Source organism: Nannizzia gypsea, genomic scaffold (genome assembly GCF_000150975.2).
Source record: "Nannizzia gypsea CBS 118893 supercont1.1 genomic scaffold, whole genome shotgun sequence".
Lineage (NCBI taxonomy): Eukaryota > Fungi > Ascomycota > Eurotiomycetes > Onygenales > Arthrodermataceae > Nannizzia > Nannizzia gypsea.
Window position 1 is genome coordinate 2,091,704 of NW_003345201.1, and position 23,255 is coordinate 2,114,958.

The following is a 23,255-nucleotide window of genomic DNA, read 5'->3' on the forward strand; positions in this document are numbered from 1 at the left end:
ATTGAACCACCAAGAAAGAAGAAAAAGAATGGAAATACAGGCCCGCAGCTCTCCCGACTCCTGGTACTTTCAACTAAAAGCGAACGAGTTGCTATATCGAAAGTCCGTCGTCGTCCGTTTTTTCCGTTGAAGTTCAAGAAAAGTCTAAACAGTCAAACAAAATTTTGTATTCCTAAACCGGACTAGCGCCGGATAATATTATATAATAGTTACATAATCAATAATCACATGAAAAGTCTCCACACGTGACGTAGTTTTTGTCGCGTGCAAAAGTTGAAGCCGAGAAGAAGTCGGAGTCGAAGTCGAAGTTGGCGATGAGGACAACAAAGTCGAAGTTGACAGGACGAAGAAGACGAAGAGGCAAGGTAACGGCAGCTCCAGACTGAGATATTTGGCCTATCTGTTTTGCGCCAGGGAGGCAGCTCAGCTTTACCACATATATAACCGTGACGTTTATGATGAGCTTCGGCGGCCTGGGAATAAGGAAGCTTCTATAGGTGCATGGCAGCTCTCGGTAGGTTGTATACGCATATATATATCGATGTCATCCCTCAAGCCGTCAATATACTTGATACCACAGCTCTAACGCTCTCTATAGAAATACCGTGGGTAGGTTCCATGTCCGCAGATCCTCACTCCCAGAATGATGGTGCTTCCGGGACTCTCGGTTCCAACGACGGTCTCCCACCTACCGTAGCGACTTTCTCTCCGACCAATATATCGGGTAACTCGTTAACTTCCAAGCAACGGTCTACGATTATTGTTCACCGGAAGTCACCTCTCCTGGTAGCTACTCCTCCCGCAGTCACTCGTGCGCTGGCATACTCTCATCCGTTTCTTCTTCCTCTGAACCGGCTGGCGGGACTTTTATCATGGACAAGCGGGGATCCGTGGGAGAGCTTTCTCTTGGTTGGTGCCTTTTGGGCTGTTACACTACACGGTAGTGCCATAATATTATGGGGTGGACCGATCCTAGTGGTTGTTGCTTTGATGCTGGGTCTATACTCCAGGCGGTACTCCCCTTTATCATCTACAGGCTTGACCGGAGAGAAACATAGAAGAGATGGCTCCGACGGGTCGACAAGGCCTCACAAAACTCTGGATGAGATTGTCGAGACATTAAGGGAGTTTACAACAAGGTGCAACATCTTACTTGAACCTCTGCGCGACCTCACCGATTTTCTTTCTACACAGCGAACTGCGACATCAACTACAACCCGGCCTGCCTTAACTGCATTACTTACCCGAATAATCCTCATTACGCCTGTCTGGATTCTACTCACCCTTCACCCTATATACCTCATCACCATCAAAAGAGTTGTCATAACTGTTGGCACCATCATCCTAACGTGGCATTCTAAACCTGCGCGCATCTTTCGGGTGTTACTCTGGAGATCATTGACCATCCGGCATATCTGCTCAACTATTACTGGCCTGCAACTAACTTCACCCCCGAACAATAACAATAACGACCAGCAATCTAGTTCTTTCACAAAATCTTCACTACTGTCCTTGACCCCTTTCCGCTCCAAGCAGCAATCGCAGCACGGCTCGACAAAGCGTCGCGCAAGCTCGTCGGGTGTACGGTTCACATTCATCGTATATGAGAACCAGAGGCGGTGGCTGGGTATTGGATGGACCTACTCCCTGTTTGCCTATGAGAGACCGGCATGGTCGGATGAGCACCTGAATCCGGTACCTCCAAAGGACGAATTTGAACTTCCAGAAGTTCAGGGCAGTAACTCCAAGTGGAGGTGGGTAGAAGGCAGCGAATGGCGCATCGATAACTCACCAGATCCGTCTGCGAAGAAGAAGGGTAAGGGGAGCAAGAATAATGATAATAAAGACGACAGTGGCTGGATTTACTATGATAATAAGGTATTTACTTTTTCATCCGTGTACATCACTAACTAAAACACTGACGCGAAGGCTATAGTGGCACGATGGTCGTCGCGGCCAAGATGGTTGGGGGAGATATACAAGACGCCGCAAATGGTGTCGAGATGCAGAGCTTGTCGAAATATCCCCTGATGGGGATATCACAGGGACGCCTTCAAAGACAGCGACTGAAAATGAAAGTAAACATAACGGTGATTGCGGGAAGGACAACAACTCGGGCGATGATAAGAACAGCACCAAGGCCCGCAAACGGCGGTGGTTTGGTAGTGCAGACTTGAAAGGGTTTTCGGCGGTGGGATCAGAGCCATCCAGCTCTACTCAACCTATCAATGCCGAACCAATTTCAACTTCTCCGACAACGACAGGATCAAGCCTACCTAAGGCATTGAGCGTCTCTAGTGGCCGCAGTTCAAATAACAATAATGGGTCAATACGCACACGGAACAAACGGCCCTCTAGTATATACACAGAAGGTGATAGAAAGAGTCAAACTTCTAGCATTCGTGATCGAGAGATTGAAGAAGCCGAAAACATGCCCGATAAGTGGGGAAGCCAATCTGGAAATGCAGCGGAGAGAGCGGGCAGAGGCTGGGGACTGGGGGATGACGCCCATATGAGTTTAAGTTGACAGATTGCAGCCGAGTTCTTTTTACGTCATTTGGTGTAGTGGTATCTTGTCTGGGTTATCGTGTTGTATGCTGGCTGCTTCCCCAGGAGGATGAACGCCTTCTATTTTTATGATGTAAACGTGGGAAAGGGAGTGCCATCGGCCCAAGGCGATGCTGATAGGACTGTACTAGGCCGGTGCTGCTGGAGTCGCTTTTGGAATTTTAATTTTTAGTACTCTGTACCGGACTTTGGTATATATATACACATTAATCGCTTGTTTATTAGTCAAAGCCATATGATAGCCATCAGAGTGCCATACACCATTCGAGAGTGTTGCACACAATCCATGTAATGATGTGATGTTTGCCTACCCTTGTACGGAATGTTGTTTATGGAGTAGGCCCAGAATAAAAACTTCCAACAATGCTTGACCCCAGCGGCTTTTGGCGGTTCGATATTAAATATTTCGTACTTGCAGCGATCATGACATTCGCCCTTCTTCACGTCTCAGAGGATAACTAAACAAAATCGACGTGCCCCGTAATTTCCTCATGGCGGATAGAAATCTTTTCTTGGATCCCTTTGCCGAACTCGATCTCTCAGCCGCGAGTTCGTACGGATATAGGGCCAAATCCATGTATGGTTCGTCGCAGGGCTGTTATAACCGAGCACACTAATAAAGTAAAAATATACCCCGACTCTTGGTGTTTGCGATGCCTGCTTCGTAGTTAATAATATAACAGGCTTATTTTAGTGTCTCATTTCCGATGCTTGTTCCAGTCGTGATATGGCGCCCCTCTAATTAAATTAAGGACAGGGAATCGTGTCTATCGCAGAGGCATAAACATTTCTGTGTAAATAGCCGATAGTCCTGCTTCTTGATGGATACAGCAGTTTGCCTTTTTGTACACGTAACGTGGATAAGAAGCATAATCCCAAACGCAATCAAGAGCGCCTTGTACGGAGTGCTATGTGGCCCTTGACGTGGGCTGACCGGCGGCGATGCATCGATCTGACTTGCGAGAAATTAACAAGCCTGCCAAGGGTCAAGCAGTCTGGCAGAGGAGCTCGCCTGAGTAAATCGGTCAATCAGAAAAAAAAAGCGGTAAACGAGAAAGGGGCGCTGTTGTCGCTGTGCTAGGTGCATCAGCCGAAACCTCAGCGTCGTTATAGTTAGTACTAAAATTAGGTGCATCAAAGGTGAGCTTTCTCTCATATAATATCAAGCCGCTGTTATATGCCATTATGTATTTTCCCAGTGTAATTGCTGCGAAGTGGGCTGCTGAATTTCAGGTGCACCGAAAAGGGCACAAGGGGGTGCTGCAGTCAGATATATTGATCACATTGTCCAGCAGCCTATCTGCGGTCAAGGACGACTTTTGTGGCAGGGCAATATTACCCCTGGTAACATCTCATGCATGATGATATATATTACTTCTTTTCATTCTGACAGGGAGCACCGCGCAAGGCCACAGTGGTGGTTCCCACGTGGAAGCATAAGTATCCAGCAGATTGAGTTGACAAGCAGAAAAAGGCAGTGCGCCGGTGGCGAGGGGATCTGGAGCAGCAATGCTATCATCATCGCCATCGTCTGTAACTACACAGAATGGTGCAGCCACCGGGAAGGTTTCAAGGTATCGATGGATAGAGACTCTGCATGGAGAAGTGCCGAATATATGAGGGATGCTGTTCCTTGAGTAGCTAGGCAATAGTCAACGATAGTTAGGGCAGCAAACCCGGGAACATGAAGAGCGCAGCAACCACGACGAAAAAGAAAAACAGCGCACATCGGTAACTATGGGGGAAGTAAATCTTGGGCAAACAAATGCCAACACACCTTTACTCACGAGTAGAGTATTTAGCTGGTCCGGGTTCTCCGTCCAGGTGCTGGTATCCACAAGAATATGTTTCAAGGTATGTGTGGCTTGCGCTGACGCAGTAATGGATGAGGCGGAGATGAGTGCTCCTACGAAGAGTGATTGGCGATGTCACTTCAAGGTTCAACGCAACTGCTGGGTTGTACAAAACCAACAACGATGTTTGTTATGCATGAGTGTGGATTTCGCACCCCATCGTTAGTTACCAGTCATATTCGTGCGGAGAAATAAATCAATATCTGTATTTCGTACTCCGTGTACTGTAGCTGGTCCGTATAAAGTCGAATGTTTCGTGGGATACGACTCAAACCCGCGGGCTCGAACGCCCCCTGCGTCCTGCTGCTGAAAGGCTGCCACAATGGCTATGCAGTTTCTGCATGCGAGATCACTTACGGATTATCGCTCTCCCTCTTTTCCTCCAGGAGCATCCTGTGTCATGTTCGCCGGGGTGAGAGGGTGTTTTGAGAGAAAGTATATGCATATATGGAGAGAGTACTTGCATAGCCGCGGTTTCTTACCCAAGTGACCAAAAACCACCGGGCAAATTAAGCAAGCAGATCCCATGAGGATAGTGCTCCGTTCATGGTCCAGACCCAGCCCTCGTTCCCACTAGAATGGAGGATGGATTCAATATTAAACAGGTTAGCGCTGGTCGTGGGTCGGAGGACCCTGCCAGGCACCGGAATTACCATCCAACAGTTAAGTAGTTAGACGGACTATCCGCGGTAGTTAATTGCCTGCGTGAGTGAGTACTTCGTACAATGTATCATATAAGATGCAGTGCACATCCTCGTCCCCCCAAGCTCACCGGCGAACTGCATAAGTTGCCTGCTCTCCCCCTACCAGTACCTTGCCCCCTTTGCCCTCTCACCCCCTCGTTATTCATATTGATGACATCGCCCATCCTTGTAAAGGTGCAGGATGGCCCACGGGTCAGGCTGTTCCTGGCTGGTGGAGCCGGCTCTAAACTGCAACAGGCATAGTCAGGGGAAGCAAACAAACGTTCCGTAGTCCTCAGAAATCCTCAATCCTCATTTCCTCGTCGTTGGCGCTAGATCGCAGGCATTCTCGGACTGGCGGCGGAAGGCTGACGCCCATCCAGCTTTCCGTGTCCACGCCCTGGGATTTTGAAGCCTGGAAAGCCTGCTGATATTCCGTCTGCTATTGTTATCTTGGATAACTAGCAGGCCGCCCTGGTCGAAGAACAAGCTCGTACTCCAGAGTCACTAGTGCCTGGGAAAGAAGTATCGTAAACCTAGTTGATACTAACGGCTAGCAGCCTCTTTTTTTTTTTTTTTTTTTTCCCTAGCCGTCCTTCGGGCTGTAATTCCAGGGTTTCCCAAAGAATTCAGTGGAAGCGGAGGCAAATAAACAGCAATTAAAAGAGACGCATCTGAAAATCTGCTGGAGCCTCTCGCTTAGACCGCCAGCTGGTGGAGTGCAACAGGAGCAAATACTTCAGAAGCAAAGATCGTATCACATCCATATTTCCCTTCCCAAAGTCCTTTCTCTCTTTTTTAGACTGCATCTCGACGTCACCGTCTGGGAGGAACGGCTGTTTATGCTTGTCTTGGTGAATATCAGACATCCCGTTTTCGTCCTGGCCCTCGACTTTGGCTCTCCCTCCTTGTGCATATCAGACAGACTATCGATTCGAATATTGACGACGCCGTGCGACCCTAACCTCCCTGGCTGTTGGGCGGGCAAGCGAGAGAGACACTGCGCTTTTACTTCTGCCTGCTTTCTTTTTACCCGTACATGCAATAAGATGGCATACATTGAAGCATAGGTAGCACGGCCCGAGATCTTGCAGCGCTTTCGTTGAGATCAGCCTGCCTGTTCCTGACTCGCTTCTGGTGCAGCCATTCCGTCACATCCACTGATTGTTCTTTGCGCCGGCACTTGGTCCTTCAAATTGACCGCGCCTCCTCTCCTGAGAACTCGAAGTCACTCCTTTTCTCCATCACATTCGCGTATGTAACATGGTCGTGCTGTGTGCTTGGTGTGTCTGTCTTTTCTGTGTATCTCGCCGTTGACGTTGTGGTTTTTACTTTTCTAGTCGTCGGCCCAAAAGGGAAAAAAAGGGACTTCAACACTCGTTTTGCTCCTTTTTCGCTGCCAACCAGGACAGCGAACTAATCGAAGTCTTCAGCTTCTGTCTCTCGTTAACAGCAACTATTTACTCTCTGTCACACTCCTCTGCGAGGATACCGCACCGATCGTTTCTCTCACCGTTCCGCTGAGCTGGAACCGACTGTCCATATACCCGAGTCTACCGGGCTTGACTTCGATCTTTATAACGCCGACTCTACTACATCTTCAACAAATAACGGAGCAATCAAGAGGCTGGTAGAGGAAGCCATAACCATAATAACACACCCTCAACTGCCACTATGAATCGGTTTCGAAGCCGCAAGAAACGGGGTGATGGGCCTGATCCATCAGATGCCCCTCCAGTCCCTATATTCTCCAAGCAGTTTTTCAAGAAGAAGCCTGAGCCAGAGCAGCCTCCGAAGATAGATCTAGCGACAGCGCTACCTACAGATAATGACTTCCGAACCAGTTTGCTGATGCCCAATCTATCGGCAAGATTCAGCATGTTGCGCGAGCAGGACGACCCCAACTCGAAAATCGGAAAGGCCAACGATGACAGTGTCCTGTTCCCAAAGAGAGCATCTAGATTAAACCTATTTGCCCACTCACAGCTGGCGGACATTACTGAAGTCGGGTCATTACACGGCTCTGACCGGCCTTCCCTCAATATCGGTCGATCCTCCTACGCTTCTGGTTCGACGGATGACGATTGCCACACTCCATCAAGCATCATGACTAGATCGAGGCCAGTTGAAGGCAACACACTGTTTGGAGGACGTCAAAAGGTTTACAAGATACCAAATACACGCAGTGAGCCTGCTTCCGAGAATGAAGGCGGGTCGGAGGGAGATAGGCAGAGCGCAACGATGGGAGGGAAACAACTATATCAAAATGACGTTGGATCTATATTTCAACGGCCAAAGGATGACGACTCGAAATCGGAGCCAGATCTGCGTCCAGACTCTACAACCCTTGCTCCTCTCCCGTTGTCCAGGCAAACAGAATCATCCTCTTTTGTTGTTTCCGACAACAGGAATTCCGCTTCCACGACTTCGGCCAATTCTCAGGGCCTTGCTTCCAGGCAAGGTTCAGTGACTGCAGAGACTTCTACAAGAAGCACTCAGAATTCGAGCGGGATGAGTCTTGAGAGAAACCCTACAAAGTCTAGACGGCTGTATGACCGTGGTTTGGAGCTTCAGAATCAGCCTCCTGCGCTTTCAAGGCTGGAGAGCATCAGCCGCCAGCGATCCATCGCAAGTGACAACGGTCTCATCAAACGATCTCTGTCTAAAAGCGCTGTCAATCTCAACGAAAGATACCAGAAGCTATCTCCAGTCTATTCCTCTTCGTCCTTTAGGCCAACCAGCCCTCCACCGTCATCAGCTTCTTCAGTCGTAGGAAACCCAGAGCCCAGAAGGCCGTCCCCAGTCAGCACTATAAACTCTCCTCAGGGGCTCGTGGCGGGATCTCCACTGAGCCCGCCTGCGAGTGAGACCGACGAAGGATCTTCATTTGCAGCTGCGATTCAACCAGAAGACCGCGGAAAGGCCACAGCAACAGGCCTATTCAATAAGCCTCCGTCAAAGTACGATGATAACCAATTTTCTCAGCGCCAGATTCAAATTCACGAGAACAAAAGCAATGCATCATTGCAACGGCCAACTTTGGCTCGAATAGGCTCTGACCTTACTGATCCTGGGCGACCAAAAGATATGTCTATTGCCAGTCATCAACCAAAGCCGGAATCCCCAGGATTGCCTACTAGTCAGAACTCCCCTCTCTCAACACCCCATAGCATGGATTTCCGTCCAACACCTTTGCGGTCTGAGAAACCACGACTTCCAATCAACCCTTCCACATTTTTGGCAGACTTTAGTGGAAGTGAATCTGGAAGCGAGGCCGAGGAAGATATGTCAAACGCACGGGTATCTCCACTGTTCCATCCTCACGAAAGTGTTGGATCTCCCCTAAGAGTCAGCATGGAATCTGGTGACTCTGTTACTCCAGTTCCTTTCACCAAACCCTCTCATCCTGCCCTTGGAGGCGAATTTAATTATTCAGAATCCCGAGACTTGAACACAATCAAGGAAGATGAACCCGTCCCTGATCCTGTTCTAACTGTTCAAGAACCACCGCAACAAATAGAATCTGAATCTCCTATTCTAGGTCCAACTGGACTCAGTGGTTTGATTCGGGCTCACCTTAGGCAGGATAGTGACAAATCTACAATATATCCCCCGCCATCGCCAATCTCTATGGGTCCACCATCAGAACATTCTCGCCCGAGTAACCCTCAGGTCCAAGAAGCTAGATCCTCAGACCTTGCAGTCAGCATTCATAGCAACCCCTGGGAATATGATGATTGGGCTAGGCCGACTCATCAACCGGCAGAGCCAACTGAACGCGGCAGTCAGCCGGAATCAGACTTCATAAGCATGTCTTTGCGCGCAAAGCAAATGCTCGGTCAAGCAACTGCTCTCAGCAAGGGAAACGAGAAAGAAAATACCCCTGGCGCTGGAAGCCTGGAAGAGCAAGCCTCTGCCCCTTCTATGTCTACTGTCCCCAAAACGTCTCCAACCGCTTCCCAGGCCCCCTGGGAGGAAGAAATTAAGTTTGGTCATCGTCGCGGAGGAAGTACAGAAACCCAGATGGAAAGGGAAGAGTTTGCTAATGAACTAGCTGAAAGACGGCGTAAAGTTCAAGAAAAACTGAAGAACTTTGCGGAAAACGAAAGCAGGTCTTCCAGCCCGGCACCTAGTTATCGTTTCCCAGACGGTAATGGAAACGGTACTCAAAGCCCCAGCAAGACCGGAAATGCCTTTGCAATTCTCAAGGCCAAAACATCCAGGAGCCAAAACAATCAACCAAAACAGGATCACCCATTGGCTAAGTCGAAACTCTTAGGTTTGGATAAGCCGCATTTCAACTCATCAGCCCCGAATCTGCAGCAAAGCAATGAAATGTGGCGGGAAGAAGAAGAAAGGACAAGGCGTCTAGCCCGAAAATCTCGGGCTGAATCTCCAATGGGAGCGAACCGACACCATGGCTGGGGTCGTCAACCTCCGCCGCCACCACAGTCAACCACACCGCAGTCGCGCCGGAGTGAGGAAGATACCAGGGTTTCTACCCGGGATAGTGCTTCATCAACTTGGAGGAGTGGGCCCAGGGACAGATCCGACTCTGACACCTCTGGTCGCTCAAAGAGTCGACCTAGATACCGTGAAGATCTTGGAGCTGTTAGAGAAAGCGTCGAACAACCACGGATGGGTAGACCATCTATTGAGGAGAAGTCATCGATGAGCTTATCGAGTCGACCTTCTGTTGAGTCGACTGACCGTAGAACAAGGGATCGTTCGGCATCTACAGGTAGATACAGGAGTAACTCTCGACCAGCGGCTCCAAACTACATTGACCTCCAATCTCTTCCTGCGCCGAGCCCTACGCTTCAACATCCTGCCATGGTCCACTCACCAAGACCCCCTCCTTCGCCAAACACCCATCCTTATTCAGCCAATGCTACTCCTCCCATCCTTGAGAGCTCGCCCACACCGTCTAACCCAGCTATGGGAGGATATGGGGTGCCTCCTATGCAATACCCTCACCCTCCACGAAACTCTCCTGTTCCCAGCCCCAATATCACACAACAGAGTCTAGGTTCCCATAAAAGATTGGTAGATAAGTCTCAAATTTCAGAGCCTACCTTTATTTCGACTACATCCAACGTTCCCACCGTTGGCTTGCCTGCGGGAGCTAGTCTCGCCAATGGAGCCCCGACACCTCCACTTCCTCCGATGAACCCTAGGAGAAGGCGTCAAACAACTACGCACAACATCCTTGGCGCACTCAAGGGATCCTCGCCTTCTGATAGACCAGATCAATACCATTACAATCATAAACACCACAACCAGAACTATCCCAGCGCCCCTCGGAGGTCAGAGGAACACAGCACGTTTTCAGATGACGAAAAACGTCCACGGGCTCGGCAGAGACTCAGAAAGATCTCAAGCGAAGGAGGGAACCTTAACGCTAAGGCTAGACATCATTTGATGAATGGGAACCAGCCAGCTTTACCACCGCCCTCAAGACATAACCGAGTCGAGGGCCTACTATGAGGATTTACTCTTCACCTTTCCGTCGCTATGATACCTCTATTTTGTAAAATTCAGCCTTCATTTTTTTCAATTTCTTTCAATACTTCTCAATAGATGGGCGCCAAGCTCTCTAAACCAACTTCATCGGACCTTCAGGTAGGCCAACCGCTCTACTTTAGAAAACTTTGTACAAAATTCCATTTCTCTTCTGGTGTACATTTCTTTACTCATATCTTTTACCCTTCTAACTATTTGACGTACGACATGTCAGTTTTTTTCTGTTTTCCCCCTTTTCCTTTTCCTTTTCCTTTTTTTTTTCAGACTTCAGATTCCTTTTCATTCCTAAACCAATTGGCTATCTAGCCTTGATGTTAGTTAAATACCCCTTTTTATTGTCGCCTGGGTGATGGAAACATTTCCCTTTTTAAATCTAGAATGGTTCAGATAGCTTCTTTTTTCTTTAAGGTTCGGCATCGTAATCTCTATCATTTCGGCTTAGAATCAGACGCAGAATGAAATCGCAATTTGAATATCTCATTACAAGCAAGAATCCCGTAGGAGATGGGTATTAGACAGAGCTCTAAATTGTAACGCCTTTGGTAACCGCGAATAAAAAAGAAACATCATAGTGGTACAGCTTCCAGTTATCAAGTAGCACGAAGAGCTATCCCTCGTCATACTCCTGAGTAGTTGGAGAGCATAAAAAGAAAGAAAGTGAGATGATATTGTTGTAAGAGTCCAATTTCAAAAGCTCTTCGATCGTCTCAAGCGGGACGACGCAAGTAGAGCTGGGCGGATTTCTAAACCAGTCCAGTCACGGCCGATAATAGCGCCCAAAGGTTGCGCGGCAGTGAATAACGCTTGTTCCTCCCATCCAAGCACCTCATGTTCAGAATCCAGTTGGCTGGGTAACGGTCCCTTTTTAACAAGCTTCCTTAACATCTGTATGCGGTGTACTTCACGCGCCTGAACAACTTCGACAACCAGTTTTTCAGTCAGCTTCCCCTGGAAGCGCATGTATCTGAAAACTTTTCGCAGTTGATTGAACGGGACGGAGACGAAAAGCAGAGAGACATTGGCTGGGTCGGCAGCAAGATGGAGGGATGATGTGGATGAGCAGTTAGGTCTCTCAAACTTGAAGCCTGTTGGGATATTGTCCACGGCGAAACGGAGTGAGATGTTCAAGACTTTTCTAGCTAATGCTGCGAGCGTAGTGGTATCTTGAGAAGCCTCGCATGAGATCGTCGAGCCATCACTGTCTTTTGAATCATTTGAATCATTCCAAAGGGATGAGCTGGTCTGGGTATCCTGGGTATCCTGATCGATGACAGTGAGCTCAAAGGGTATCGGACACGTTCCAAAGGACAAAGTAGTATCCAAAGTCTCCCAGGATAAGATGCCAGAAAGTAACTGTAGGGCTTGTTCCACGATCTGGTTGTCCATAAAAAATACACCGGCAGCCGCGAAACACAAGACAAAGTTCATCCGGGAGATACTTGTAGCCGAAGCTACAACATCTTTGCATGACTGCTGCTGGGCTGGCTGGCTGGTGCAAAGGGGCATGTGAAAGAATAACTGATCTTGGTCAATCAGAGGCTGCTCGTAAAAGTGAAGTAGAGCTGAGACAAACGCGGACGGATAAGTGAAAGATCTTCCAGCAGAGATGTATGCGTGGGCAGACTGTTTATCCTCAAGCTGGAGAAGGAGGGAGGACAAACGCCGGTTTTTGGATGCGATGGTTCTGTGGACGGAGTGAGAGATCGGGGCAAAGACACCAGAGCAAGAATATAAAGTGAGGTTGATGTCAGAACGCTTCTCTGGAATATTCAATAGGTGAGAGGTAGTCGACTCTTCCGCCATCTTATTCAAGCTGTAAGGGTATACGTGATCTCTGGAAGCGGCTCGCTGATAGGCCTGTGTGGTCGACGAGTGAGGAGAGAAAGGAGGAAGAAGGTGGTTGCTACAGGATGGCGTAAATGTAGTGTACTCGCTTGGTTTGTAGCTGTTAAGAGGTGGGAGATGTTCCAAGCGAGAAATTCCCTGGCTAAGTGGCGGGCCCTGCTGTGCGAGTGAATGATGGCCAGAGACAGGAAACCATGGAACATGGTGGTCAACATGGTATGGCCGCGAGATATCGAGAGAATGACCGCAAGGGTCACCTCCGCTGTCACCAGGAAAGGAAGAGACCGGAGGGGTATACGACCCCTGGTTTGGCCGCCGGTTCTCCTTATCCATGGCTGGCTGGCGTGGTACTCCAGCGGGCTTCTCTGGACAGCCAAAGACTATCCCGTGCCGTTCGAAAGCAGCACGAACGGACTCGACCTCGCTGGTAATCGAGGCCCCCAACTCCTCTCCGGCAGGTTCAGCGCCATCCATCTCCAGGGCCTTCTCTGCCCGACGCGCTTTCTCCTGCTTATTCCTCCTCCACAGGCTCCTGGAGATGGAATGGCGCTTCCCCTTTGCCCCCATCTTTTGCCTAACAGCAGGTTGAGCTGCTGTTTTTAGAGGACTTTCTCCTCTGAGCTACTAATTGTCAGAGGTTATTCTGTAAACCAGCCATAGAGTTAGAAAATTGTCCAAGCCATGATTTTGAATAAAAGTCGAGGGAATGTTGAGATTGCCCTGGTGAAGGGAGAGCGACTCAGGGGGGAATATAGGTGGTATTTATCATGAGCTGATGCGTGCCATACATGTCCTTTATCCATAATAGGGGCATAACCGGAGCCCACCCATTCCGAGGGATACCATATGTAATTGGAATATTAATAAGGAGAAGGCGGTATCTTCCACCTTTTAAGGCATATAGAATGGCAATGGCTTGAGGGAGAAGGAGCAGGGGAACCGCGAGGCCCTCCGTGTTCCTCTCCCTCAACCCTCCCTCGGCCGGCTTTGCCTGTCCACCCCCCAACCCCCCAAAGAAGACTCTGAAAGAAGATGCAGAAAAGGAAGAAGAAGAAGAAGGAAAAGAAGAAACTTACTCTCTTTAAAGCTGTGAATGAATCCTCAAGCTGCCCCTTTCTGTGTGATAACCGGAGTTTCTGATAATCCGAAAGCCTGAAGCCTGAAACTGACCACGTGATGGAAAGTTTCTGTCACGTGAAAATTTTCACTGTGGGAAAAGTTGAAAGTTAAGGCACTAGTCCTAAATAGGAGGTGACGTGCTGACTCATCAAAATAAAGCGAAGGATGTAAAGGAAGTTGAAGAAGGAACTTTTTGATAGAGAAGAAAGGAAAGGCAGAAGAACAAGAGGAAGAGGGGGGGAAAGGGGAGAGAGAGAGGAAGGTCCATGAATATCTCTTGTGCCCTCAAAGTAGGAGGATTCCGATCATAGAAGAACAGCTTGCAAAAAGGCTACCTTCTATACTGAGATCAGGAGAAAAGGGAGGAAGAAGAGAACCAGGGAAGGATCACTAATGAAGAGCATAAGTGAATTAAAGAGAGGTATAGTAATATAAAAGATAGGACGGGAATAAGCTATAGAACTGCTAGATAATGTATCTAAAGAAATTGTCCCGCACGATATCAAATGGTGCGATTGGACTAACTACCTATTCCCATGATATAAAATATGCATACAGGATACAGTAACAGACAATAAGTGTTGTTATTGTCATTCCCGCTGCTTTGTGGTATTGACATCCTCTAAATAGATAGCATTTTAACAGCCATAAGCTGGTTTCTGTTTCGAGATGAGGGTATAGCAGGTAATCTCCATGGCATACGGCAACTAGACTATATCGTGGGTATACCCCGGAAACATCAACTGAGCAAAAACTGCCTGAGGCTTCTTCCAGCAATTTTCATGAAACAAATCTGCAGACTCCATAAAAGTCGACGTGGTTGAAGACACTATGCAATCGCAGGGTAACCTATCGAGTCTGCGCTGGCGGTTGGTTGTCTCACACTGTCCGCTGCTGTTCCTGATTGGACTTTCGTGGCGTACACTAATGTACTTCGTAACATCGCAACGCCGGCTTCATCTTCAACTGGTTCAACTTTTCATCTTTTTCGTTGTTTTTCTGTCGTTGCTTTTTGGCTGAAAAACAAGGATTGGAACCGGTGAAGCAGTCACGTGCTCTTACCTGCCAGCGAAGTCTAACTTTATCGTCTTGGCGCGAGATTCCATAAAATTTTGGGCGAAAAAGAGGGAAACGGGTTGACTCATAGATATAAAAGTCGAGCTCGCCGGTTTATTCCTTTCTTTGACTCCTTCATCCAGGTTAACTGAGGAAGACAGCTTGGATATCAGTAACAGAGACCCAATTGCTTGGTTATTTTCTTCATTGGATATCTCAGCATCGATCGCCGAGCACCATGCCGTTCGCTAAACCCACAGTCGAGGACAACGATGATAGCAGAGGTATGCTCCCCATGCCAGCCTTGCAGGAAATAGGTGTCATCGGCCGAGTGGAAACTGATATCAAACTGCAGTGTTGGGATATGATCCGTTGCTATCGCCTCAGTTCCTTCAGACAGAGGTGCCAGTGGTAAGCTTGCCCCGCAGCGTGCATTGGCGGTACCAAGAGGATTCCTAACAGCTGTCATTTGTGAATTTATTAGCCTGCCACTGCGGTAGAGACCGTCCGAGTGAGTCGTAAGGAGGTCATTGAGGTCATTGAACAGCGTGATGACCGCCTTCTTGTCGTTTGTGGCCCATGCTCTATTCATGACCCCGCGACAGCGCTCGAGTACGCTGAACGCCTAAAAGCCCTGTCCGACAAGCTGAAGGGAGATTTGTGTATTATCATGCGAGCATACTTGGAGAAGCCCCGCACAACTGTTGGGTGGAAAGGATTGATCAACGATCCCGATATTGATGAGTCATACAATATCAACAAGGGTCTTCGCATCTCCCGAAAGATGTATGCTGATTTGAACGGTATGGGCATGCCAATTGCAAGTGAGATGCTGGATACAATCTCGCCTCAGTACCTTGCCGATTTGATCTCTCTGGGTGCCATTGGTGCTCGTACCACTGAATCCCAACTTCACCGTGAACTGGCATCTGGTCTCAGTTTCCCTATCGGTTACAAGAACGGCACAGACGGAAGTATTGGCGTCGCAATCGATGCTATCGGCGCTGCAGAGAAGCCCCACCGCTTCCTTGGAGTCACCAAGCAAGGTCTGGCAGCTATCACCAAGACCACGGGCAACGAGCACGGGTTCGTCATCCTCCGCGGTGGCACCAAAGGCACTAATTATGACGCCGAAAGCATTGCCGCTGTCCGCGAACAGCTAGCGAAGAAGAAGCAGCGGGAGATACTCATGGTTGATTGCTCACACGGTAACTCCAAGAAAGACCATCGAAACCAACCTCTGGTAGCTCAGTGTGTCGGTGACCAGTTACGTAAGGGCGAGGAGGGTATCATTGGAGTCATGATCGAGTCCAATATTGCTGAGGGCAACCAGAAGGTTCCTCCGGAAGGTCCCTCGGGCCTTAAGAAAGGTGTCAGTATCACCGATGCCTGTATCAACTGGGAGACCACAGTAGATGTCCTCGAACAGCTCGCCGACGCCGTGCGCACAAGGAGGGAAGTCCGTGCAAAGAAGGCATAGGTATAGAGGAACATTGGGTATCTCGGAAAATTGGTAATCATTAGTAGGGAAAGGGTATCAAAACATTCGGTCTCTGTGAAAATTCTTCTTTTTTCCATGTTTCAATTCGGGAAAGCTCCTAGCTGAACGTCCAGCACGCAGGCAGCGATAGATTTGGTTCCATACGGGAAAGCAGAATAAACAATAATAATCAGTATTCTTTCGTTGCCATAATTTTTCGCTCACTGTAGGATATTTTGCTCTCCTCCGTTGCCTGGTAGCCAGAAAGGTTAGTCAGCCGTATTCCTGTTGTTGGCGTGTAGCATAACAACGTCTTGATGGGCGCATTCCATCTAAATATCGGCGAAGTTCAGTCATCGTACACAAGCACAAAGCGTCTCTTTCAACTCTCACACTTCTCATTTCGTGATTTCGACACAAAAAACTGAGTCAAGCGAGAGCGCGATCCCTGGCTTTTAATCGACGGCTTGAATTGCCGCGAAACATCCGTACCCACTTGTATCCGGTCCAATGGCATGTCAGCATCGGATATTTTCCTAGGGGTTGCGAAGGCCAAGACGCCGCCCAAGAAGGCAATTGGGATGCATCTCATCTGATCTAAGAATAGGGAGTAAACAGACACAATATGACTGATTTCAGAAGAGTCTAGAGGGGAGATAAATGTAATCCGTATGGTAGCTATAAAAAAAACACCAACAAGACCAAAGAAGCTTTGATAGCTCATTTGACTCCGGTTTATATACATCCTGCCAAAAAGTAACAATCATTCCTTGCAAAGGTCCTGTAAAAGATCCAACATACGAAGCTGCAGTGCCTTTACTTCCTCTGCTGTAACACACTTCTCTGTTCTGTTATCTATATTTGGTGGTTTCGAGTCGGAGCCCGATGATGTAGGCTGAATCAGCTCTTCTTTTATCGCAAAGAAGGGAATTCCCAATGCCTTGAGCTCCGAATGAAGAGCTTTGGACATTTCCATCGATGCTGTATAGACTTTTTCATCATAACGTTTGATCTCGAGCTCATCTTCCTCTGGTGCCTGCTTTATCATTAGTTTTAATACTAATAAGATGGTACCCGTAGAGCTCTTACAGCGTCATGCGGTCGATCCGTGACCTTGCCACCTACAGATCGCCTGATACACACCCGTTAGTTTTGCACTCTATAAACAAGCATTGAAAAAAGGACCCAGGGACTATTCATACAGGACTTCGTCTAGTTTTTTCTGATTTCCAGCCCGAGCTTTTTGCTTTGCTAGGAGTCTCTGTCGTCCTTGCCACCAAGTTCTCTCATGTTCATGTTGTGAGGCGATCAGCCGTCTAATCCTATATTGCACAGTTTCATTCTGGGCCACAGTTTTCATCACGTATTTGAGAGCCACAGGCCATGCTGTGATTATAGACGGACCGATAGAGCTTTTACTTGGAGGACCAGCCCCGGTCTCCTGTTTACTCGATGAGGAGGCTAAACTTGGATGAGTGGACGTATGTATTTTATGTGTGCTTTGGAGGCGAGGATCGCTCGTTGGCTGTGATATACTGGATGCCTGAGGTTGATTGGGTTGTGGAGTGCTGAACGAAGAGAGCGTTTTTAGGACCGTAGCAAGATCAGGTGGCCCATTACCAGGAAGCTCCATAGCTAGTAGCTACAAAGTGCCGGATGCCACGGTTTGAGGGGTATCTATCTGAAATCAAATCTTTTGTTACCCTTTCTGTCCTTGATTGAACGGTGTGAAAATGGGACGCGGCAATTGTTACTTTTATGGGTATCAAAGCGTAAAGTAACCACACAATGAGGTTGTTTCAGCTTTTCCAATAAACGTTAAAGAAGGCCACCCGGCCTCTTTTAATAACTTGTATTGTTTAGTTGATAATGAAAGATGATAGTTTTGTTATTGTTGTTCAACGGAATCGCCGTTTCGCCTTTTAGTCTTATATAAGCAACGCCAAGGCCCCTTGATCTTTTGCATCCTCCAACCTTTATCTGATCTTAATGTTTTTTAATTGCTTCAGCTGATAGACGGCGGAACATTCACTGGGGCGGCAAGAAGGGGCTCTGGCTTAGAGTGAGGAGACTATATCTGGTGGATTCTTGCTTCATCTGGGATGTAGGAGAGTCGTCGCATTTACCACGGGCTTCCGTGTTCTTTCCCAAGATTAAAACGGGCGAGCTTCCTCATTTCGCTCTCAACCTTCGCTATCTAGTTGATGAGGACCAGTCTCTTTACACCCGGGGCTTTTTTTTTTTTTTGGATGTACTTTAAGGCTTTACGGCGAGGGAGGTGTCGATACTCATGCAGAGCCTTGCTATTAAACGTTCTAGGGAGGAAGACAAGGCAGGCGATGCCTCGGAGGATGAGCTGACGTTAAGGAGAAAAGTATGTACCAGCTAAATCTCATTTGGCCCATTTGGCCATACCCTATTTCTAGCATTCTAACGTGTATGCAGAGGGTTAGACCCCTATGCCTCCGCCCTGTACCCCAATCAACGGAATCCCATGGCTTCACAGCCTTGCCCCTGACTCCCACGACAACAGAAGACCGATGGAATGACAATGATACCACCGAGAGGTTGGAGGGACAGCCGATACATATATCTACCGACCTCTCCTCCGGAAGTAATCGGCAAATTGAAGCCGACACCGACATGAACATGATGGACTGCGTGTCCCCGGAGCATTCTATGGAACCTGTATGGCCTACCACTTGCCATAGCACTGAACACATGGGCTGTAATTTTAGCAGCAGCCTCGGCTCCACAGAAACAAGTATAGAAGTTAGCCAAACGTGTAATATGGCTTCCTCTACCAACTCATCCATGGGTCCCGCCTCCATTGGTAATCTGCACACTCCGGCACCTACTATTACGAATCCAGCAGCTTCCCGCTTTCCCAGTCCCATAAGCGAATATCAAGCTGAGACGAAAAGCCACACGGGCAAATTTACCTTAAACCCCTTCCAATCCGACGCCCATTTAGACGATACAAGCATACGTTCGAATTTATCTCTGTACAGTTCTGTCTCTTTGGAACCCTCCAATAAAGCCAACGATCTACAGGCAACCTGTTCGGCCTTGCATCTCTCGACGAACCCGGAAGCTGACACTTTTGAGAAGTGTTCTGATTCTGCAACTAATGGTAATATGAACTTGATGACAAAGTCGCCTAGGAAAGCTACCATAGCCATGGGGTTTCGAGCCGATTGCGACAAGTGTCAGCGCAGGGAACCGGGCCACTATAGCCATATCGTCTATTCCTAGAGTACACCCAGTGACGGAACTCAACCAGCACCTCTTGCGGCTTTTCATTACTCCCACGATTAAAATTCGAGTGAATATGCTACCCAAGGTGACGATATGCCACCCGATTGTTCATTTGAATCCACCAACCTAATGAGTTTTGCTTTTGCTTTCTTCCCTTACAAAGATACCCCTTTCCCTTAATTCTGCACAGTAACCAAAGACCTTTGGTTTCTTTACAACGAAGAGGGCTGGCTCCTTACTTCTATCTCTTAGTGTGCCTTGGGGTCATAGACTGTACGTTAGGGATAACTTTTGTACTTTAGAATTGATAAAATCCCTTTCCAACATTTCCTCAATGCATCTCTATTTACATTGGCGAAAATAAACTTTACCGAAGCCTCCAGATTTGGTCACGTGTAATTCTTGGCATAAAAGTCCTTTTTCACTTCAAGATGGAATTTATTTCGCAGAGATGAAATGCAAGCAGTTATCGCAAGACATACAGCTGCTATAATGCCGTCGTCAAGGCCTATACTGCGGTCGTTGGAGGCCTTACCTTCGCAATTAACCAGTTCTCGCTATGTTTGCACGAATTGTCGCTGGCAATCGCTACCACGAGCCCGAAATCTGATATCCACGCCGCCTCGTCGATACAACTCGTCCGGTAACCTTCCATTCACCGAAAAAGTACGACGAAAGCTATGGGGTACAGACAATCCTCCAGGTTTAAAAGATCCTTATGGAGGAGAGAGCATACTTGAGAGAAGAGCTCGTGAGCTCAGAGAATCCAGGGAAGCTAGCTCAGCTGAGCCGCAAGGAACCTCAGAAGAGTCTGTCCAAGCAATGGCAGAGGAAGACAATGCTGAAGCCATGGCAGATTATACTCCTGCAATTAACTGGGATGGGTTAGAGCATGTTGGATCTTTGGGTGAATGGTGGGAGAAACCACCAACCGGGATGGATCGATTTGATGCGTGAGTTGTGAATCTTTGATGTTTTGCAATACACATAGGCTAAAGGGATTTTTGGCATATAGATTCATGCGAAGGGAAAAAATTACGAATAATAACGATATATTGGCTATCTTGCATCAGGTTATGGTTGAATTGAGTGTTCTGAAGGAGCTCAACAAACCTCTGGGAGCTTCTTGCGATATCCTTGAGCATGGGTCCGAGGTTCTTTCTCTTATCAGCAAGGTTGAGGTAACCCCCTCTAACGAAGGGTCCGGAGCTGCATTAGCTTTCCCAAGTGAAGATGTGAAGGCCAAGGTCTATGAATTCTTCCGTGAATTTGACTCCATTCCGACAGAGGAACCAGTCGTTTCTGAAGAGCTTCCCTCCACAGAACCTGAGATGGATGCCAGCTCCGAAGCCATGCCAGAAACCCCATCATCCGAACTTAGCCCACCAGCTAACACAAAGTTCTTGAACATTTCTCTCATATCCCCCGAAATGAAGTTTGCAGTAAGTTTACCCAGAGGCCGACCATATTCTTACTTTCACCTGTTTACTAACATATTGCGATTCAGTACTTGAAAAGAGTCAGCCAGTTGACTGGCCACATCATCCCAGACCAAGAGCTTTCATCCATGTCCAAAGTATCTTCCGTCCAAGATTTCCTTATTCGCGCTTCGACCCCTAGACCCACAAAGCTTGCCGACCAGCTCATTCTTGAGGGAACCTTCGATGGTATCCCTAATGTCAAGATCTATGACAGGAGACAAACTCCCATCGACCGTGATATCGAAACTGGCCAATGGAAAGTCATTGAGGAGGAACTTACTAAGAGAGGTCTTCCTATTACCGGACGCAAATTTGCATGATCATACATTTGGGATAAGTGAATATCGGCCCTCCTGGGGCAAACTTTGGCAGATTGTTGATATCGCATGTAAAATAGGAACTTTTTCTTCATCAACGCGGATTAATTTAGAATAAATGTACTTTATGTTAAGCATATGATACTATTATTGCAATCAAAATGCTGGTCTTGATATTTTATTCGTGTCATGTATGCTATTCAGGGGAACTATCCATCGATTGAATCCTTATGCAAGCGGAATCATAAGTAATACTCCAATGTTACTAAATTTCCAGTGACTAGTTAAGGGTGGTAGATAATGTAATGCGGTATCACAGCTATACCAAGAGTTTATATCAATTTATCCTCTAGGCGAATGAGGATAAATAACAGTAGTGATCTGCACGATGTCAAGGCTCCGTTGGAGCGTTGCTGATAGAATTCTTAAGACAAACCTTCAAAAAGGGTCGCAAGATAATGCTGATGCGATTTGCCGATTAGTTTCATCCTGAACCTGGCTCGTAACCTGCAGCCGAGCTCGTGTTCCCCTGGAATTACCAAAGACTGGGACAGCGTGAAGCTAAATAGCTCTGCACATGCTTCTAGGTGAAATAAGGTGATCAATGGTCTGTGGATATAGATTGCATTTTTGGTCTCCCCATATTCAAGGTGTGACAATTCATGCAGTCTCGAAAATGATCCTGGTCGATTCATGGTATAGACCACAAGTTTGTAGTCAACTAACGTGAGATAGAAAAGCCACGGGTCATGAAGTCAACATTCTTACCCTCGTCCTTCTTATTTTTGGATGTGAAAAGGGACTGAACAGCATCACTTCGTTGTGTCTTTGCACGCTTACGGCGTTCGTTTTGTTCCTCGAGCACCTTGGCGGTCAGCATAGCTGTCCCAGCGTTCTTGATCCCCACTGGGGCGGGGGTAGAGGATGGAGTAGGCATCTTGCTATCATTTTTAGCCTTGCCGTTTGCAGCAGTTTCGTGTTTAGAGCCGTTCTCATCATCGCCGTTCACATCACTGCGGTTCTTCTTGCGCTTTTTGCTCGAGCCAGGAAGCTTCTTTAACGAATGCGCAAGGCCTTGACGAGATAGGTCCTCTACCCGCGATTTTAACCGCTCCTTCTCTGATTCCTGGGTCGGGAGAATTAAAATAACATTCGAGGGTTCATATGGCTCATTACACTGTGCATGTATGGTTAGTAGACAGCCAACAGGTAGCACAAGAAGAAGTTGTACCCACTTGTAAGCATTTATCCGATTTCATTTCACGGATGGCTCCCTCGGAGAATACATGTCCGCAAGGCACAAGGTACACTGACCTCACACTGGGGCCCAGTTCTTTTTGAGTGACAGGGCAGATCCAGTGACCTTTCCGCCCTCCATTTGGTACACTGGCATTTCCATCAATTTCAAATTTAAGCTCAACCACATCACGTAGCGATTTGACTCTTCCTTGTAGCACTTCGTCACAGTCGGCCTTTGCGCTTATTGCCTCACTATCGTCTCCGGGAAGAAGGTACTGTAAGATGGCGTCTTTATTATATAAATTTCCGACAGCATCTGACACCACAGGCAAGAGAAGTTTCTTATGAGACAAAGGGCAAGTAGTCCAGAAGTGTTCGAGGTGTTCGCGAAGAGTCTCCTTTAGCTGAGTAGTATTTGGATTCCGCGCAGCTTCTTTCACCAGTTCGCGGCGAGTAGGGATGCTACAGGACGTGAAAATTAGACAGACGCTCTTCAAAACCGGGAACAGACATTTCTTACCTTCCGCCATCATTACCCATCTTGGCGGGTATTTAACTGCAGTCGGTCGGCTCGTTCAAATGTTTGTAGTTCGTCTCTCTCCTTTTTGGCTCATCTCTTATCTTAAAAGATCTCGATACCTATCGCCGCATCCACGTGACTGGTTAGAAGCTCTGGGGTCCCTGGTGGAGAAAGCTTGAGACATGAAGCCAACTTGTCCGATATATCAAACTCCTGCACATTTGTTATTCTAACAGCCTGCCCTGGTGGCTTTTTCAGCAACTCTTTTTCAAGCAACATTTCATAGGCTGCCAATCTGTGCCTCAGACGCGGC

The 23,255-nt window shown here is 47.7% G+C and overlaps 8 protein-coding genes across 8 annotated transcripts; 5 read left to right on the forward strand and 3 right to left on the reverse strand.

Moving 5' to 3' along the window:
- Positions 1 to 618: 618 nt before the first annotated feature.
- MGYG_00798 (peroxisomal membrane protein PEX30) lies at positions 619 to 2,527 on the forward strand (the record flags this gene model as incomplete). The annotated part of the gene is made up of 2 exons (XM_003176661.1): positions 619 to 1,878; positions 1,937 to 2,527. The coding sequence occupies 2 exons, from the start codon at positions 619 to 621 to the stop codon at positions 2,525 to 2,527; spliced, it is 1,851 nt and encodes a 616-aa protein (XP_003176709.1).
- A 4,251-nt stretch (positions 2,528 to 6,778) lies between these two features.
- On the forward strand, positions 6,779 to 10,591 carry MGYG_00799 (hypothetical protein; the record flags this gene model as incomplete). Its single annotated transcript, XM_003176662.1, has 1 exon — positions 6,779 to 10,591. The coding sequence occupies one exon, from the start codon at positions 6,779 to 6,781 to the stop codon at positions 10,589 to 10,591; it is 3,813 nt and encodes a 1,270-aa protein (XP_003176710.1).
- A 723-nt stretch (positions 10,592 to 11,314) lies between these two features.
- On the reverse strand, positions 11,315 to 13,039 carry MGYG_00800 (hypothetical protein; the record flags this gene model as incomplete). The annotated part of the gene is made up of 1 exon (XM_003176663.1): positions 11,315 to 13,039. One exon carries the CDS (start codon positions 13,037 to 13,039, stop codon positions 11,315 to 11,317), a length of 1,725 nt encoding a protein of 574 aa, XP_003176711.1.
- Positions 13,040 to 14,885: 1,846 nt separating this feature from the next.
- MGYG_00801 (phospho-2-dehydro-3-deoxyheptonate aldolase) lies at positions 14,886 to 16,127 on the forward strand (the record flags this gene model as incomplete). The annotated part of the gene is made up of 3 exons (XM_003176664.1): positions 14,886 to 14,931; positions 15,003 to 15,058; positions 15,132 to 16,127. The coding sequence occupies 3 exons, from the start codon at positions 14,886 to 14,888 to the stop codon at positions 16,125 to 16,127; spliced, it is 1,098 nt and encodes a 365-aa protein (XP_003176712.1).
- Positions 16,128 to 16,890: 763 nt separating this feature from the next.
- Positions 16,891 to 17,760, reverse strand: MGYG_00802 (hypothetical protein; the record flags this gene model as incomplete). The annotated part of the gene is made up of 3 exons (XM_003176665.1): positions 16,891 to 17,163; positions 17,217 to 17,259; positions 17,330 to 17,760. 3 exons carry the CDS (start codon positions 17,758 to 17,760, stop codon positions 16,891 to 16,893), a joined length of 747 nt encoding a protein of 248 aa, XP_003176713.1.
- Positions 17,761 to 18,417: 657 nt separating this feature from the next.
- MGYG_00803 (hypothetical protein) lies at positions 18,418 to 19,382 on the forward strand (the record flags this gene model as incomplete). Its single annotated transcript, XM_003176666.1, has 2 exons — positions 18,418 to 18,501; positions 18,573 to 19,382. The coding sequence occupies 2 exons, from the start codon at positions 18,418 to 18,420 to the stop codon at positions 19,380 to 19,382; spliced, it is 894 nt and encodes a 297-aa protein (XP_003176714.1).
- Positions 19,383 to 19,877: 495 nt separating this feature from the next.
- MGYG_00804 (hypothetical protein) lies at positions 19,878 to 21,186 on the forward strand (the record flags this gene model as incomplete). Its single annotated transcript, XM_003176667.1, has 3 exons — positions 19,878 to 20,338; positions 20,401 to 20,827; positions 20,893 to 21,186. 3 exons carry the CDS (start codon positions 19,878 to 19,880, stop codon positions 21,184 to 21,186), a joined length of 1,182 nt encoding a protein of 393 aa, XP_003176715.1.
- Positions 21,187 to 21,904: 718 nt separating this feature from the next.
- On the reverse strand, positions 21,905 to 22,962 carry MGYG_00805 (DUF602 domain-containing protein; the record flags this gene model as incomplete). Its single annotated transcript, XM_003176668.1, has 3 exons — positions 21,905 to 22,360; positions 22,419 to 22,884; positions 22,943 to 22,962. The coding sequence occupies 3 exons, from the start codon at positions 22,960 to 22,962 to the stop codon at positions 21,905 to 21,907; spliced, it is 942 nt and encodes a 313-aa protein (XP_003176716.1).
- Positions 22,963 to 23,255: the final 293 nt, after the last annotated feature.